The sequence below is a fragment of the Cyprinus carpio genome, chromosome A7 (assembly GCF_018340385.1).
Source record: "Cyprinus carpio isolate SPL01 chromosome A7, ASM1834038v1, whole genome shotgun sequence".
Classification (NCBI taxonomy): Eukaryota; Metazoa; Chordata; class Actinopteri; order Cypriniformes; family Cyprinidae; genus Cyprinus; species Cyprinus carpio.
The window spans coordinates 35,347,485-35,363,953 of NC_056578.1; the positions used below are offsets into that span (position 1 = coordinate 35,347,485).

The 16,469-nt window shown below is 38.1% G+C and overlaps 1 protein-coding gene across 4 annotated transcripts in view; it reads left to right on the top strand.

The window, feature by feature from the left end:
• Positions 1–16,469, top strand: part of LOC109052187 (N-acetylgalactosamine-6-sulfatase-like) — a 45,596-nt gene that overhangs the window by 8,247 nt on the left and 20,880 nt on the right. For all 4 annotated transcript variants that reach the window (XM_042760954.1, XM_042760955.1, XM_042760957.1 and 1 more), the window contains 6 exons: positions 415–481; positions 588–715; positions 1,950–2,089; positions 3,323–3,426; positions 7,433–7,569; positions 10,423–10,525. In XM_042760954.1, the coding sequence (XP_042616888.1) occupies positions 415–481; positions 588–715; positions 1,950–2,089; positions 3,323–3,426; positions 7,433–7,569; positions 10,423–10,525 (679 nt within the window). The remainder of the gene's footprint in view (positions 1–414; positions 482–587; positions 716–1,949; positions 2,090–3,322; positions 3,427–7,432; positions 7,570–10,422; positions 10,526–16,469) is intronic.

Here is a 16,469-nt window from a genome sequence, read left to right on the forward strand (position 1 = left end):
GCCCGTTTGTTCATTCCAAAACAGCCATATGTGCATTCTGGGTCATTGGCTTTGGCGATAGGGCTGGTTTTGCGCTTAGCAGTGGGTTTAATCAGCATGGCGTGGCCAGATAAACACGTACACACTCACACCCAAGAGATGGCAGGTTGCGCTAGCGGTACGTTAGGACACCTGGAACAGCCAGAGCATAAGAGAGTTGCCTCTACCGTTCCACGCCTCAGCACCTTCTCACAACGCGTGTGTCTTCTGAGACACAATCTTGCAATTTACCTCTTCAAATTCACTTCGTGATCACACCCTGCTGCAGCACTTGGTTTAGGAAGCTTGTCATTTGGAACAAGAACTCATATGGTGTTGAAATGAGTTTGTAGGGATGGTCTCATTTGTCGCATTGATGATCTGTGTATTTTGCAGGTATTACGAAGAGTTTGAGATTAATGTGAAAACAGGGGAATCCAACCTCACCCAAATTTATTTGAAGGCAAGTTTTCCTGTTCATTGGCTTGATTAATGTTTATTTGTGTGGATCAGCGCTGTTGATGTGGATAGATGTGCCTGAAGTTGGTTTCTATCCTATCTCTCTCCAGGAAGGCTTGGACTTTATCTCTCAGCAAGCTGTGGCCCAGCGGCCCTTCTTTCTCTACTGGGCTCCAGATGCAACCCACGCGCCTGTCTACGCCTCAAAACGCTTCCTGGGAAAGAGCCAGAGGGGGCGGTATGTGAATATTGCTAAGTATCTCATCCATCGTAACTCATCCAGGATGTTTGTGTTATTCACATGAATGAAAGCTCAAATAATGCTTGTTTTTATAAACACTGTATAGGGTAGAAATTTAACTAATAGATATCACCATACTTCCAAGTTGATTTTGATTGGCATTATCTAATTAAATATGCACTAATTTGCATATATTTCTAGAACAGAAATCTGAACATTGGATAAAGCTTGGTTCAAAACTGATGTTTTATTTTATTGACTTAAGAGTCAGGTTTTTTTTTTTTTTTTTTTTTTAAACAGAAGGGATGTCATATTATCAGTCCATAAATTTAGAAAATACTGTCCAAAAAATTAATTAATAAATAAATAAAAATCACCATGTTTTTAAGGATAAAATGTTGTATGAAATCAGACAAATTCTTTAAAAACATTCAGAATATAGATAGGAATTAAACTATAAAAATTTGGTGTATTGAAGTGGAGATTTCCAGCTCAGTGCATGAAAAAAAAATCATGTTCAGGAAATGACATTTAAAGATATATATTGTAATTGAAATCTACAGATGCAAATAGATAAAATGCAATGAAATAAACACTTAGAAGTGTATTTTGCATGTTTTCTTTCCACTAGTCTGAAAACACATTATAAAAAGTCAAATAGTCTAAAATAAAAAAAAAATTGTCAAATCAGCCAGTTATTACTTAACGGCCATAACACATTTATTGTTTTGACCAACAATTCAGCATTGTGTGTTCCAGTTTTGGATTTATATTTTAGTTTATGAGATTTATTTATTTTCTGCTATGAGGCGAGAATAAAGGCTAGAGGCTTCATTTGTAGTCTTGTTTGCAGCTGTTTAGTATTCCTTCCAGTGCTTTGGAATACTGGGGCTTCTGTAAGCATACGTTTCTTCAGAATGCTAAATGAGGTTTGTGTTGACAGAGGAATGGCTCAAGGCTGAGGGGTATTAGCCAGGTGCTGGCATTGCAGGGATTCAGCCTGACACGCCACATCTTAAAATTTTATAACCAGTGCACATCTATCTGTGGCATCTGTCTTCCTCCATATATCACATCCATCTGTCACAGGACAGGTTTCAAACGTGGGATCATTTGACAGAATTTGTTATGCTGTCTGGGTTAGAGCAACTGAACAGGTTATCTGGGGTAATTTTTAGTGCTTTAATTGCCGTGATTAAGGTGGTAAGACACTGTGTGATTTGTCTTGTAGTTATGGTGATGCAATGATGGAACTGGATGACAGCATCGGTCAGATTCTGGCTCACCTGGTCAGTCTGGGAATCCACAACAAAACACTGGTGTTCTTCACATCGGATAATGGGGCAGCAGTGATGTCTGGACCGCTTCAAAGTGGGAATCCATTCACACTATTCCACCTTAAACATTAAAACACCATAGGGGTCTTATGCCATTTTTCGGGGGCATTTATGACACTTTTTTTTTTTTTTTTTTTTTATTAAGTAGGAGAATTGCATTAAATTATTTGGGTTTTTTAATTAAAATAATTTGTTGCAATTCCTCTACTGATGGTGTAGTTTTTTATTTTGAGGATTTTTTTCTGAAGAGGCTGAAATTATAGTTATATATATATATATATATATATATATATATATATATATATATATATATATATATATATATATATATATATATATATACATTTTTTTTCAGTTTTTTATTATAATTCATTTGAGTTTAATTTGAAAGTTTCTTTCCATCTGTTTATTACTATAGATCTTTTTAAATCTTTTTATCTCTCTGCCTGTTGCATAAATTTCAAGTTTGTAACAGTTAAAAGTTAAATATGTAACAATATATAAAAATATATTAATGTTGTTATTATTGTTCATATATTATTTTTATTTGGCTTTTAGGGATGAAGGGTTGCTCTGAGCTACACTGAGCTGCTTTCATGTTACCGATAAATTCAATTAAGTTAAAACTATGCTGTGTAACTTTTTTTGATTAAAAAATTACAAAATGTTATTAATAATGAGGGAGTGCCAAAAAATCCTCCAAACCATGTCTTTACTCAAATACACTTTGATAAACCTATAATAATTATTTAGATTTTCGAGCTTTCAGGATGGATTTTCCATGACAATGCATATGTTCACCTGTGTGTGTCATCCTCTCTGATAAGATGTATTCATATATACACCGGTGCCTCAAACCAAACTTATCATTGTAGAGGAGCAGAACCAAAGCGCAACCGTGTTTTTTACACAGTTACACAGTGTATCTTTAAATGTGTGGTTAGTTTTAGTTCGTTACTCTCCCTGGTACTGTTTTTAATTTATTCCTAATAAATATTTAGAGAAAGCTCAGGCTTATTTGTCTTCTGTGGCATTTAGTGAGCCACCACTTAGCGCAAGCATGAATCAAACTTGCATCTCTTGCACTTTATTCTTTCTTCTGCTATCTCAATTTATCTTTCATTTACACTCCCAATACACCTATTCAGTTTTTTTGTGTCTAGAGTCTCTTTTGTAAAGATTATTTGTTAGAGATGAATTGCCATCACTGTATTTCACAGATGAGGCTTTGAGTTTGAGATTCTCTCCTCTCCTTTTTCATCCTCAGGCGGCAGTAACGGACCATTCCTCTGTGGGAAGGAGACTACGTTTGAAGGCGGCATGAGGGAACCAGCCATTGCCTGGTGGCCTGGACGGATCCCTGCTGGCACAGTAAGAATGATCCTTAGCTGTTTCATTTAAATGTAGAAGTCCCAGTTGTGCTTTCCAGTTCACTGTATTTCATTTTCCACACCCTCAAAACTCACCTCATACATTTCTATCTCTTCAAACACTCCATCAGTGCCTTCTACAGTGTGAAAGGCCCTTAAACATCCAATATGTTCAGACTGGCTGTGATTGTGTTACATCACACAGCCCTTTTGTTCAATCAAATTTTTTGGTTGGTGATTAATGCAACTCAAAAAACATTCACTTTGGCTGCGTTTACACTTGGCATTAACATGCGATCACCGTGATCCGATCAAGCAGATCACATAAAAATTGGTTCCATATTTTAAAAAACAGTTATGATGCAGCTCCATTTTAATATTTACCTTTGTCAGGACAATGATTGAATTCGTTACCAAACATAGGGCTGCACGATTAATCGGATTTTAATCTCGATAAAGATATCCACCTTTCTCGATTAATTAAAAATAATCATCACAATATTGGCCGGCTCGTTATTTATCCTGAAACGTGTTTTTAATTTGCCATTTGCGTTATCTTGCATTGCTAACAAGACTTCACTAGCGTTCATGCTTGTGGTTGCCAGATGTGAAGAGCTTTAAGCCCCAAAACAGAGCTTTTCTTCTTTAAGGATACACTTTCTGCCTGGTGTTTTATTTAATTTGTGCAATCTGGCAACCCTGTGCGAGCTCACTGATGGCGGAACAAGCGCTGATGATGATATAAAAACATATGAGTTTAGCGATCTCTCCACAGCGATATTCTGCTTACATGAAAGTGTCATAAAGACAATGTGTGTTTTTTTTCACAAAGCATTTGTACTGTTTGTGTTACCAAATGTGCCATGATCAAACTTTCACTGAGTTTCAATAATGGATCTATTGTGTTTGAGGAATAAATGCGCTTTTCCTACCTGTGACAATACCATGGGGAAAAATGTACATAAATTGGAATTGTTGGATTTTATATTAAGAGTTTCTAAAGTTTTTTTTTCCAGTTTTCGTGTTGAAAATGGTATGGCAATGTTAGTTTTCAGTGTGTATTAACAATCTTTGGGCAAATTTACTGTGCGATCTGAGTGTTTTTTTTCCCATTTGCGAACAAATTGTCACTTAGAAAATGTAATGTGAATACAGATGACAAAACACTAACCAAAACCATGAGTTTTGAATAATCATAGTTGGTTAAATGAAGTCAGTGTATAAGAGGAGGTTGGTTAAAGGACACATGAAATGTTATTGCATTTCCCTGCTGAATAAAAAAAAAATATATATATCCTAAAAACAGCCTAAGCTGGTTGACTGATTTTAGTTGGTAATCCAGCCCGGTCTCTGCTGGTCAAAGCTGGTCAGAAGGCTGGTTTTAGAGGGGTTTTGACCACTTCCTTAGCTGGTCAGGCAGGGAGACCAGCTGGAACAACCAGCTAAAACCAGCTTGACCAAGCTGGGAGACCAGCTTAAACCAGCTAAGTTTAGGCTGGTTTTAGCAGTTTTTTTTTTTCAGCAGGATAGAATAATCGTTATTAATAATCGTGATTATAATTTTAATCAAAATAATCTAGATAATCAGTTTAACCATTATCGTGCAGCCCTAACCAAACTCCTTCTATTTATTCTTGAAATTCCTTATGATTCCCACCCCTGGTCTCTTTTCCTCACTCTTTTATTTATTTATTTATTTTTTGTGCCAGAGGAAGCATCCTTTTCCAGATCCGCTGAAGCTGTGTGCTCTGCAAATGACTTTTAATTGTATTAGGGGCAGCTGTGACATGGGGCTGTGGCGTGGGGGGATTTTTCGAGGAGGGAGCGCAGGAGCCGCGCTAAGCCTGCCCCCGGCTCATATCTGAGGGGTGTGCGGGGCCCTGATAGCACGGCAGAGTGACGAGGGAGAGGGGGATTGGGAACGTCTTAAGCGGCTAATCTGTTTGTGTGTTTGCTGAGGTTGGATTGAGCTGTAATGAGGGCGTCTGTATCTGAATATGCCAGGCGTGCCGGATAAAGAACAGAAAGGGAGAGGAGAGCAGAGAGGAGTGCTGGGGTATGCGGCTGGGATGGAGGCGTGTGGTGTGCCAGGTGTCTGGGCAGTGCCAGAGCAGTGCAGAGTGGCATAAGCAGGTGTTTCACACTGTTAATATTTGTCTTGCAGCAGCAGGCTGGCTCTTTGTGATATGTGTATCTTCTTGTCCATTTCTCTCTTGGGAAGCATTGATGGCCCTTTTTGTTTTACCAATTTATGTGGGGTTATATTTATTCCAGATTTACAAAAAAATCGAAGCGAACATTTATTCACAAACATATAAAATGAAATGTACAAATGAAAAATCAGAGATTCTCAAAAATTACATTAATTGACCAAAAAAAAAAAAAATTCTGTTATGTTAGTAAGGATGAGACTGTGTGAACTGTATTAGACTTAGCAAATCTGTAACCCTAAAGAGGATCAATTGCATTCAGAAACAGCTAAATGAAACACAACAGAGGTCTCGAGATGGGTTTTAAAATTATTTTTAACTTGACGTGGCGTCACAGCTAATGTGGACATCCCAGTCTCTCCTGTGGTGTTTATCAGCTCAGAGACACATAGACTGAGTGCATTAGGCAGGGTTTGCAGGTCTGTCTGCTCAGATAACTAGCGTCAGCCAAAGACACAGAGACACAGACAGTTAGAATTAGAGGAGGAGGAGGAGGAAATGAATTGGAGATAAAGAAATATCCATTTCCTTTTTTTACTAGTCCCATGTTTTTTTGTGTGTGTTGCTGGATAAGAGCAGCTGGAGGTAGCGGCTAGTTACCTTTATTAATTGTTCCCTTTGATTTCTCCTTTTCCTGTGTGTATAAGTATGTATGTAGGGTATGTCTGTGTGTGTGAAGCCTGAGAGTGAAGATAATGGAATCTACTGCCTGTCTGGCAGTGGTGAAGGGAATTCTGGGAGGCTGAAGCAGGCGATGTGTGTGTATATGTGTGCGTGGCAGAGCCAGCTGCTCCGTGCTGATAGCGCTATCTGATTGTGAGCGTGCCGTCTCCCTCAAAGGGCCGCTCAGGAGAGAATAGAATGGAAGATCAAGGATGACAGCGAAAAAATGGCATTTTATCGGAAAATAGTTCAAAGTTTATAAATAAAATAAAGCTTTTTTTGCAGCAGGACTGGGGAGGACAGATAAAGCAGCAGTTCCGGCCTCTGTCCCAACTCTCCTTTCTCTTCATTTACAGAGATGTTACTGTGGTTTATAATAAACCTGCGAGCACAGATTAGAGTGGGAACTGAAGAAACGCGGCATCGTGGTTCTGCTCTTCTAAACTGGCCTCCTTGCCGGTGCTAACGCTCTGTGCTATCTTGACAAGGTTCATGCATGAAGAAGATGCTTTTGCATGCGTGTGTTTGTGTATATGTGCGGGTTACAGCATGGGTTTATGTTTTGCAGCTTAAACAATCTTGAGCATCTGATAGACCCACAGCTGATATTAGGATTACTGATTGTCATTTATGATAGATAATTGTTCTTGCTTATCCAATTAACTATATAAAGCCTGCTGTATCATATTTGATACATACATTTCTGAGGCTTCTAAATTGGATCATGATAAACATGATCAAAATTTGCTGAAAAACATTTTTTTTTTTTTTCAGATTTTGTCTAAAGTTCCAGTGAACCCTTTCATTTCAAAAGACAGTTATTTTATGAGTCAAGGCATACTTCACTTGTTTCAGCCAGCTTTTTATTGTTACTTACAATGCCAGTAATATATACAAAAGAATGTGTCTTTCTTCAAGTTAGCTGCACGCAGATCTCTGTTTATTAAAATAATTCTAAAATATAAAATTCCAATTAATTCAAGCCAAAATAAAACCTTAAAATGTTTAAGGCATATGTATTATATAGTGCAGAAGATTTACCAGCTTGACCAAATCATTGGTTATCGCTCAATAATTCATTATTCCATTCAAAACTATGTGTTCTGTGCATGATACCAGTGTTTTGCTCATCAGGTGAGTTATCAATTGGGCAGTGTGATGGATCTCTTCACTACAAGTCTTTCTGTGGCTGGCGTTCTTCCCCCTGATGACCGTGTCATTGATGGTCTCGATTTAAGTCCTGTCCTGTTCAACAACTCACTGCTAGACAGGTAACCACCTCAAAGCAAGTGTGACTTTCATTCACATTTGAATAGTTTGTTGTGCTTTTTGATCAACCTATTTACACTACATATTAACATTTTGGGTGCTCAGTCGAGACCCATTCCTAAATATCTCTTGTCAGAATGTTCTCTGTTGTGTAAGTGGTTAGATGCCCTTACTCTAGAAATGTAATTTGGCCATTACTGTCTCAGTCCAGCTCCAAAGGTTATTTGAGTGATCGTATCACAGTGCGTCTTTTAGATGCATTGAATGCTGTTTCTTTATTTATCATTGTCTGCTTGGGCCTGATGTTAACAGCAGGTGTAAACAAGGGCAGAGACACTGCACAAATACAGTCTGCAACTCTTATTTTGCTACTAGCATACAATTTCTGTAGGTGTTCCTCTGGATAAATGTACTGTAATTGAGTAGCTTTTTTGTGTAATTCTACTTTTAAAAGTAATTTATAAAATTTGTAATTTTACTTAAGTATATTTTGTTTGAAGTACTGCACTTCGCTTCATTTTAAAACGCATAATTACTGAGTAAAAAAAAAAAAAAAAAAAAAAAAAATGCTCCCTGGAAACTATGGCAGTATGCTAAATAATGGGCAGGAGAGCAAACTGGTGCTAAAATCACAAGAAAGAAGCAGTCAGACAAGACAGGCATTATGGTGCAGACCCAGCTGAAAACGAAACCCCATCCTATTCGAAGGAAATGAAGTGAACCCCTGGCCATATTTATGCTCCATTATGCAGTGTAAGCTGTGTTTGCCTAGGGAGACCAAACTAGCACCTTATAAAATCTCGACATCAACCCTTCACAAACATGTAGAGGTAAGCTAAATACTTGCATCGTTGCATTGGTGGTTGGTTAAAATGAAGCTTTGACAATTTAGCAAAAGGTTGTTCACAAATTAGCCAAAAAGACCGTGATGCAGGATGTGCAATATATATCCTCTGCGATAATATTGTAATTGTTGTTTTAACGATGTATGATTTGACATTATCAGTATTTTGCCAAAAATCCAAACAAGTCTAGTAGATTAGACTAGTGTGCACGTGCATTAAGAGTGTGTTCTTTCACTGCATGATTCAGTCTGTTAAAATGCATTTAAAATGCATCAAAAAAAATTTAAGATATAGGGGCAGAAAATTTATATTTATATCATTTCATATAGTAAATCAATATCACGCAAAGAGTGCTGTTTTTTTTTCCTCCAAAAATCAGCATGATTATATAGATTTTTTTTTTTTACAACAGTTACAACAGTACAACACAGCCACCATAGCACAGTTTGCCTCTCTGAGCAACATGATGTTCCTGACTGAATCAACCGTTTAAATCAGGGGTGTCAAACTCAGTTCCTGGAGGGCCACAGCCCTGCAGAGTTTAGTTCCAACCCTGCTCCAACACACATACCATTTAGCTTTCAAATAAGACTGAAATACTTGATTAGATGGATCATGTGTGTTTAATTAGGGTTGAATCTAAACTCTGCAGGGCTCGGCCCTCCAGGAGCTGAGTTTGACACCCCTGGTTTAAATGATTCGGTTCAATCGCAATGACTCACTTTTTAACAGTGACTTACTGACACCTACTGGCGGTTTTAATTTCACATTTAAAAGGGGTCATATGATGCTGCTAAAAAGAACATTGTTTTGTGTATTTGGTGTAAAGAAATGTGTTTATGCAGTTTAAGGTTTAAAAAACACATTATTTTCCACACACTGTACATTATTGTTTCTCCTCTATGCCCCGCCTTCTGAAAGGTGTTGATTTTTTTCTTTTTGCGTGAACATCTGGGCGGTGTTATGCAAATCTACACACATAGTGACCATTTTAGTGGGGTATGGACGAGTCTTAACTTTTATAAAGAATGTCTCTTTGGATTTGAGACTTTAGTCTTTGCAACTTTACAAATCTTCTTTATGCACCAAGAGCTTGTAACACTCCAAAGAGAAAGGAAAATGACCCCTTTAAAGAATCTTTTGATTTTTATTTATTTATTTTTTTTTTCATACGAGTATTCAACATTTTATGTCTTATATATCAAAAAATTATTTCTGCATTTGTAACTGCAGGTTAAATGCATTCATGTCCTGCATTAAACAGTGTCTAAATACATCTAAATGCCACTTCAGATGAAGCTTCTGTGTTTCCTCTGCATTGCAAAGATGAATTTTGTTGATACTGATTTAATGTGCCTGATAGCTGCCCAAATGTTTTATTATTATAAATAACTGATTCCTTCAAAAAAAAAAAAAAGTAGTAGTAGTTTGAGATTAATAGTCCTATCCCAGGGGTGTCAAACTCAGTTCCTGGAGGGCCGCAGCCCTGCAGAGTTTAGTTCCAACCCTGCTCCAACACCCATACCATGTAGTTTTTAAATAAACCTAAATGATTAGATTAGCTGGATCAGATGTGTTTAATTGGGGTTATATTTAAACTGTGCAGGGCTATGGCCCTCCAGGAACTGAGTTTGACACCCTTGGCCTGTCCCATTTTTGCCTCCCTCCCACTGTTAAAATGTAACTACGTAATTTTTACTCTGAGTAAAATGAGCTGCTTTTTACTTTTACTTGAGTAGATTTTTAGACTGGTACTTTTACTTGTAAATAAGTAAAATTTAATTAATGTAATGGTACTTGAGTAGAATATTTTCATACTCTTTCCACCTCTGATGATTCTGAGGGAAGTCTCCTGATAAAGCCACTACCTGGAGGCTTTGAGAAAGAGACCATTATCCTTTTGCAAAAGGTGTTTTACTGAACACACATTGTCAAAATGGGATGAGACATGGTGGGCAGTATTGGCAAACGGAATGTCTTATCACAAAATTCCCATTTCATACCCAACAGACCCATCTTCTATTATCGTGGCAACCAGCTGATGGCAGTGCGGATCGGGCAGTACAAGGCACACTATTGGACCTGGAGCAACTCCTGGGAGGAATTCAACAAGGTCAGTGACCACAAATTCTTCTGTTTCAGATTCTGTCAATTTTTTTTTGTATAGTGCTTTTTACAATGCACATTGATCAAAGCAGCTTTACAGAAAGTCAAACTGGTATGTCTATAATGCCTTTAGTCATACTATGCCTTACCAAGAGCAAGTTTTAGGGCTGGGCAGTATTTCGATATAGAATGTTTATACAGGTGATCCTCATGATTTATATAGCTATAATGTAGTTATAGTGTCCTTTAGCAAATATATAACTATATTGTGTTGTCATTCCTTACTGTGGTTGAAAATGACCTTTTTTGTGATAAAGATTTTGCTCATATTGTCCAGTTCGAAGTAGTTTAAACAGGGAGCTGCTAGAAAGTCACATTATGCTTTAATCATCCAGTGAACAGGCCAGAGACGACAGTGACCGAGAACAAAAAACTAGCCAGAGAACAAAAAACCCATCACTATTACTATAACAGTTGTTTATAATTGGGGTTAAATATTAGGGATGGAGCAATTTTGGCTAATACAGTTAAGATAGTGATTTTCAAGTAATGGCAGATAACCAGTAAATTGCGTATATTTAAATTTTATAAAACTTTGTCTAAAATTAAAACACCAAGAATAAAAATACTTCAATTCAATAGTTTTAAGTGCTACAAATTAGGGCTGAACAATTAATTGCATTTGCGATAATATCGCGATATGAAAAAACTAGTGGTGCGCCGTTATCGGCGTTAACGTGCTGCGTTAACGTGAGACTTTTATTGGGCAATAAAAAAAAAAATATCGCCGTTAATCTATTCTCAAAGTTGGGTTGGGAGCTGGGTCTATACTACGCAAGCTATGATGACTTTCACCGTGATAGTTTAGCGTGGATGTATACCTAGACGAATTGCACTGTAGGAGCGAGAACGAGTCTTCGAATCTGTGTGTATGCCTGCTGTGAAATTACCAAGCTTCCCAAAAAAAACCTTGACAAGACTCACACCTGTTTCACACATAGGCTACTCCGTCTGCAGTGCGTATGCAGTCCGTGTGCGTTACGTATGTGGTGCAGAAGCAGCACGTACTCATTGTGCTTTCACACAGGATGCGTTTGCAGTCCGCTACTGATCCACGGCTGTTTAGTCCACAAACACAACATTTGTTTTTGATTCTATATTTCAAACTATGTTTATGTTTAAATAAAAATAAAAATATTGTGACTCATCACAGAACAGTAACAGTCTTTCATAATCATAGACATTAGTTTAAACTTAATAAATATAAACAACATATTATTCACGCATTTGACTTCTAGGTTTGTATAATAAGCTGCTCAAGCAAGCGGCAAAACATTTAAACACAACAATAAGCCTACTTTTCTTGTTGGGATATTGCAAATATTTAAAATTAAAGCACCGCTGACAGAAACAGTCAACTCTCGTGCCTTTTGCATTTAAATCTTTATTACAAGCAATCGCATGGTTCTTAATGAACTTTGTTTTCTGCTTCCATAAAAGTGCATAGGCCTATATCATGTTGCCTCGTTTATCTAAAGGTGCTCTTTTCTTGTTTTAAACCTAGCCAAAAACCATGTGTTGCGTGTGAAAAAACAATAGGCTTTAATTAGTATACATTTATTGTGAAATTACTGCATTTCCGTGTCAATCCATGTTAATTTTTACCGCGAACAATGCGCTGTCATGCGCTGCAGATGCACCGCTCCTGGAACGCACTGACGGACCGCAACCGCGTGAACGCTGGAATCCGTTAACATGGGTGCGTAAAAAAAAAAGCTACGCATACGCACTACAGACGGAGTATGTGTGTAACAGGCGTAAGGTTGTTTGCAATGCAAATTGTGCAATGCGGAATTAGTTTACTGTATGAGTTCTTCCAGTCTCAAGTACCACCTAAACGCAAAGCATCCCTTAGCTAATGCAGAAGATGCCGGGCCAAGCAATGTAGCGCAGGGGAAGAGTCGTCGTCAAACTACTATGTTTGAGTGCAGCACAGCCCTATTAGTACTAACAAGTACATCTTATTGAACATAATTTGAATGCCTTAGGCAGAATTCAAATGAGCCATTTTAATCTAGATTAATCTAGATTAATTCCAAGATTACAGTGAGATTAATCTAGATTAAAAAATTTATCTATGCCCACCACTAGAAAAAACGCAATTTTTAAATCACAGAGGCTACACTCGATCACGTGACACGTGCGAGTAAAGAGGTGTGTTCGAGTGGACTTGAAGATCAATCAGTGTATGACATCAAAGTATGGTGAGAGAAAGCATAAGGAAACATCTGCTTTCTCATAGCTCTCACAGTACTTTGATGACCGTCACCGATTGGTCTAATCAGCACTGCTTCAAGTCGAACACTTCTAAGCAGTCTTCAGAGGAAGCATCAAGTCAGCATGCTACAGTGTTGCCAAGTCACGGTTTGGTGAACTCCTCCATAAAACATGTATTGTACCCCCTGGAATACCGGTGGCCCCTACTCGGAACGTGATTTGGCTAGTTTTGAGTAGCAATTGGGCGGGTTTTGTTGTGAAAACCTGGCAACCCTTGCACGCTACGTGCGGAAATGTTTGAAAGCGTATATAATATGAACGTACTTTAAAACGGCACATTGAAATTACTCAAGCAGTAATAGTGTTATGGTGCATTTCATTACTGAAGACTTCGACCTTAAAATAATATATATAATAAGGTATATATAATTTATTTATTTATTTATTTAAAGTCTTTCTAATGCAGTGGTTCTTAAAGTGTGGGGCACATGGGCCATCAGCAGAAAAAAAGCTAAATGCAGAAAATATGACGAGGCATATCTTGCTCTCGGCTTCACTCACTGTGTCTGATTTCATGTTGTGAAAGATTGCATGACACTTAATTTTCTTCTGTGAAACAATTTATTTATTTATTTTTAAGTCAGTGGTAGCATTCTTACAAATATCTGCTTTTATGTTTCACAGAAGTCGTCAGTCATATAGGTTTTGAACAACATAAGGATAAGTACATGATGATAGGTTTAAAAAAAATTTGTGGACCATCCTATATAATTAGAATATCATCAAAAAGTTGATTTATTTTACTAATTCCATTTAAAAAGTGAAACTTGTATATTATATTCATTCATTACACACAGACTGATATATTTCAAATGTTTATTTCTTTTAATTTTGATGATTATAACTGACAACTAAGGAAAACCCCAAATTCAGTATCTCAGAAAATTAGAATATTACTTAAGACCAATACAAAGAAAGGTTTTTAGAAATCTTGGCCAACTGAAAAGTATGAACATGAAAAGTATGAGCATGTACAGCACTCAATACTTAGTTGGGGCTCCTTTTGCCTGAATTACTGCAGCAATGGGGCGTGGCATGGAGTCGATCAGTCTGTGGCACTGCTCAGGTGTTATGAGAGGCCAGGTTGCTCTGATAGTGGCCTTCAGCTCTTCTGCATTGTTGGGTCTGGCATATCGCATCTTCCTCTTCACAATACCCCATAGATTTTCTATGGGGTTAAGGTCGGGCGAGTTTGCTGGCCAATTAAGAACAGGGATACCATTGTCCTTAAACCAGGTACTGGTAGCTTTGGCACTGTGTGCAGGTGCCAAGTCCTGTTGGAAAATGAAATCTGCATCTCCATCAAGTTGGTCAGCAGCAGGAAGCATGAAGTGCTCTAAAACTTCCCGGTATATGGCTGCGTTGACCTTGGACCTCAGAAAACACAGTGGACCAACACCAGCAGATGACATAGCACCCCAAACCATCACTGACTGTGGAAACTTTACACTGGACCTCAAGCAACGTGGATTGTGTGCCTCTCCTCTCTTCCTTCAGACTCTGGGACCCTGGTTTCCAAAGGAAATGCAAAATTTACTTTCATCAGAGAACATATCTTTGGACCACTCAGCAGCAGTCCAGTCCTTTTTGTCTTTAGCCCAGGCGAGGCGCTTCTGACGCTGTCTGTTGGTCAAGAGTGGCTTGACACAAGGAATGCGACAGCTGAAACCCATGTCTTGCATACGACTGTGCGTAGTGGTTCTTGAAGCACTGACTCCAGCTGCAGTCCACTCTTTGTGAATCTCCCCCACATTTTTGAATGGGTTTTGTTTCACAGTACTCTCCAGGGTGCGGTTATCCCTATTGCTTGTACACTTTTTTTCTACCACATCTTTTCCTTCCCTTCGCCTCTCTATTAATGTGCTTTGGACACAGAGCTCTGTGAACAGCCAGCCTCTTTTGCAATGACCTTTTGTGTCTTGCCCTCCTTGTGCAAGGTGTCAATGGTCTTCTTTTGGACAACTGTCAAGTTAGCAGTCTTCCCCATGATTGTGTAGCCTACAGAACTAGACTGAGAGACCATTTAAGGGCCTTTGCATGTGTTTTGAGTTAATTAGCTGATTAGAGTGTGGCACCAGGTGTCTTCAATATTGAACCTTTTCACAATATTCTAATTTTCTGAGATACTGAATTTGGGATTTTCCTTAGTTGTCAGTTATAATCATCAAAATTAAAAGAAATAAACATTTGAAATATATCAGTCTGTGTGTAATGAATGAATATAATATACAAGTTTCACTTTTTGAATGGAATTAGTGAAATAAATCAACTTTTTGATGATATTCTAAATACATGACCTGCACCTGTATATCTAATAACAGCCACTTTATATCAAGTATCAACCTCAGTAAGTTAAAAAATCTGTAACGTCACATGAATAACAGATATGGTACAGATATATCATACATATCTATAAGGGATTTTTTTTAAACCTCTCATCATAGTTGTTAACCTCTTCCTGCACTGTTTGTACTATAGACATGAAAGATACCTCAAACTGTCTGGCTTTTATTTTTGGTTGATGAACATTAAAGCAGGCAAAAATATCCAATTGACTTATAATGGAATACTATTTTGACTTGCAGCAATAAGGAACCGACTAGCACCTATCCAGAACACCCCAGCAATCACTCAAAACACCTTAGCATTGTGGTGTCAACATTTGTGCAATTAATCACACTTTCTCTGAAAATTTCTTGCCTCTTGATGCGGTAATTGCTTTCCAAAATGCACATTAGCGCGTTAATGTTATCTCAAAAACAATGTCTTATCAAATAGACTTGAAGATCAGGCAGTAATGCATATTAAAGGAGCTAATGGAGCGGGACCACTTCTGCAAACATGCTTCATCTATTAGCACTCTATTCCAGCAGCATCCCTCATGTTGTGAGTTGCATTCTGTCAAGCCCTCGGGGATGCGTCTGCCTGTCTCTCATACCCACTACACACACTCCGTTTCCCATTAAAGTCACACAACACACATACAGTACATGCAACCCCTGTCCGCCGTCAGCCTGGGCCGCGGGCTTCTTCTCCAAATGCGAGGGTTTGTTTTATGCCCCATCGGTTGCTTAAATTGCTCTCTCTGAATCAATAGCAGCCTCCTTTATCAGCTCATGTGAACTGGAGTGTAACTTCACACCAAAATATAGTGATGGGCTGATTGCTTGTGAGCTGCCAATCGATTGTTTGAGCTGAGCTCGCCTCTCACGAGGAGGGAGGGGGTTGTTGGATGGTGTTTTGTAGTGATGGTTTGTTTGATTTTTTGGGAGGTTTCACCTGCTGCTTTAGAGTTGCACACAAATTCAGATGCATTTTGACCTCTTGTACCATTTGTCACATCAGTTTACCCATAATTTCTAAGCTCAAAGCACTGAAATTGATTTGAATGATTGTGGGCAACGTCAGAGATTAAGCGATACACTTTTTGCACATATTTAGGCAGTGATCCATACTGCACTACTCTGAAAACAAGGCTTTTCACCCTCTGGGTTGTTTCCTGTTAAACTTGGTTGAAATGATGGCTTAATAGTATCAGTCACTTGGGTGAATTCCTCTTGAAACCTGTGCGGATCAGCGAGGTGTGAAATGAGAAATTTCACAGTGTAAGTGCT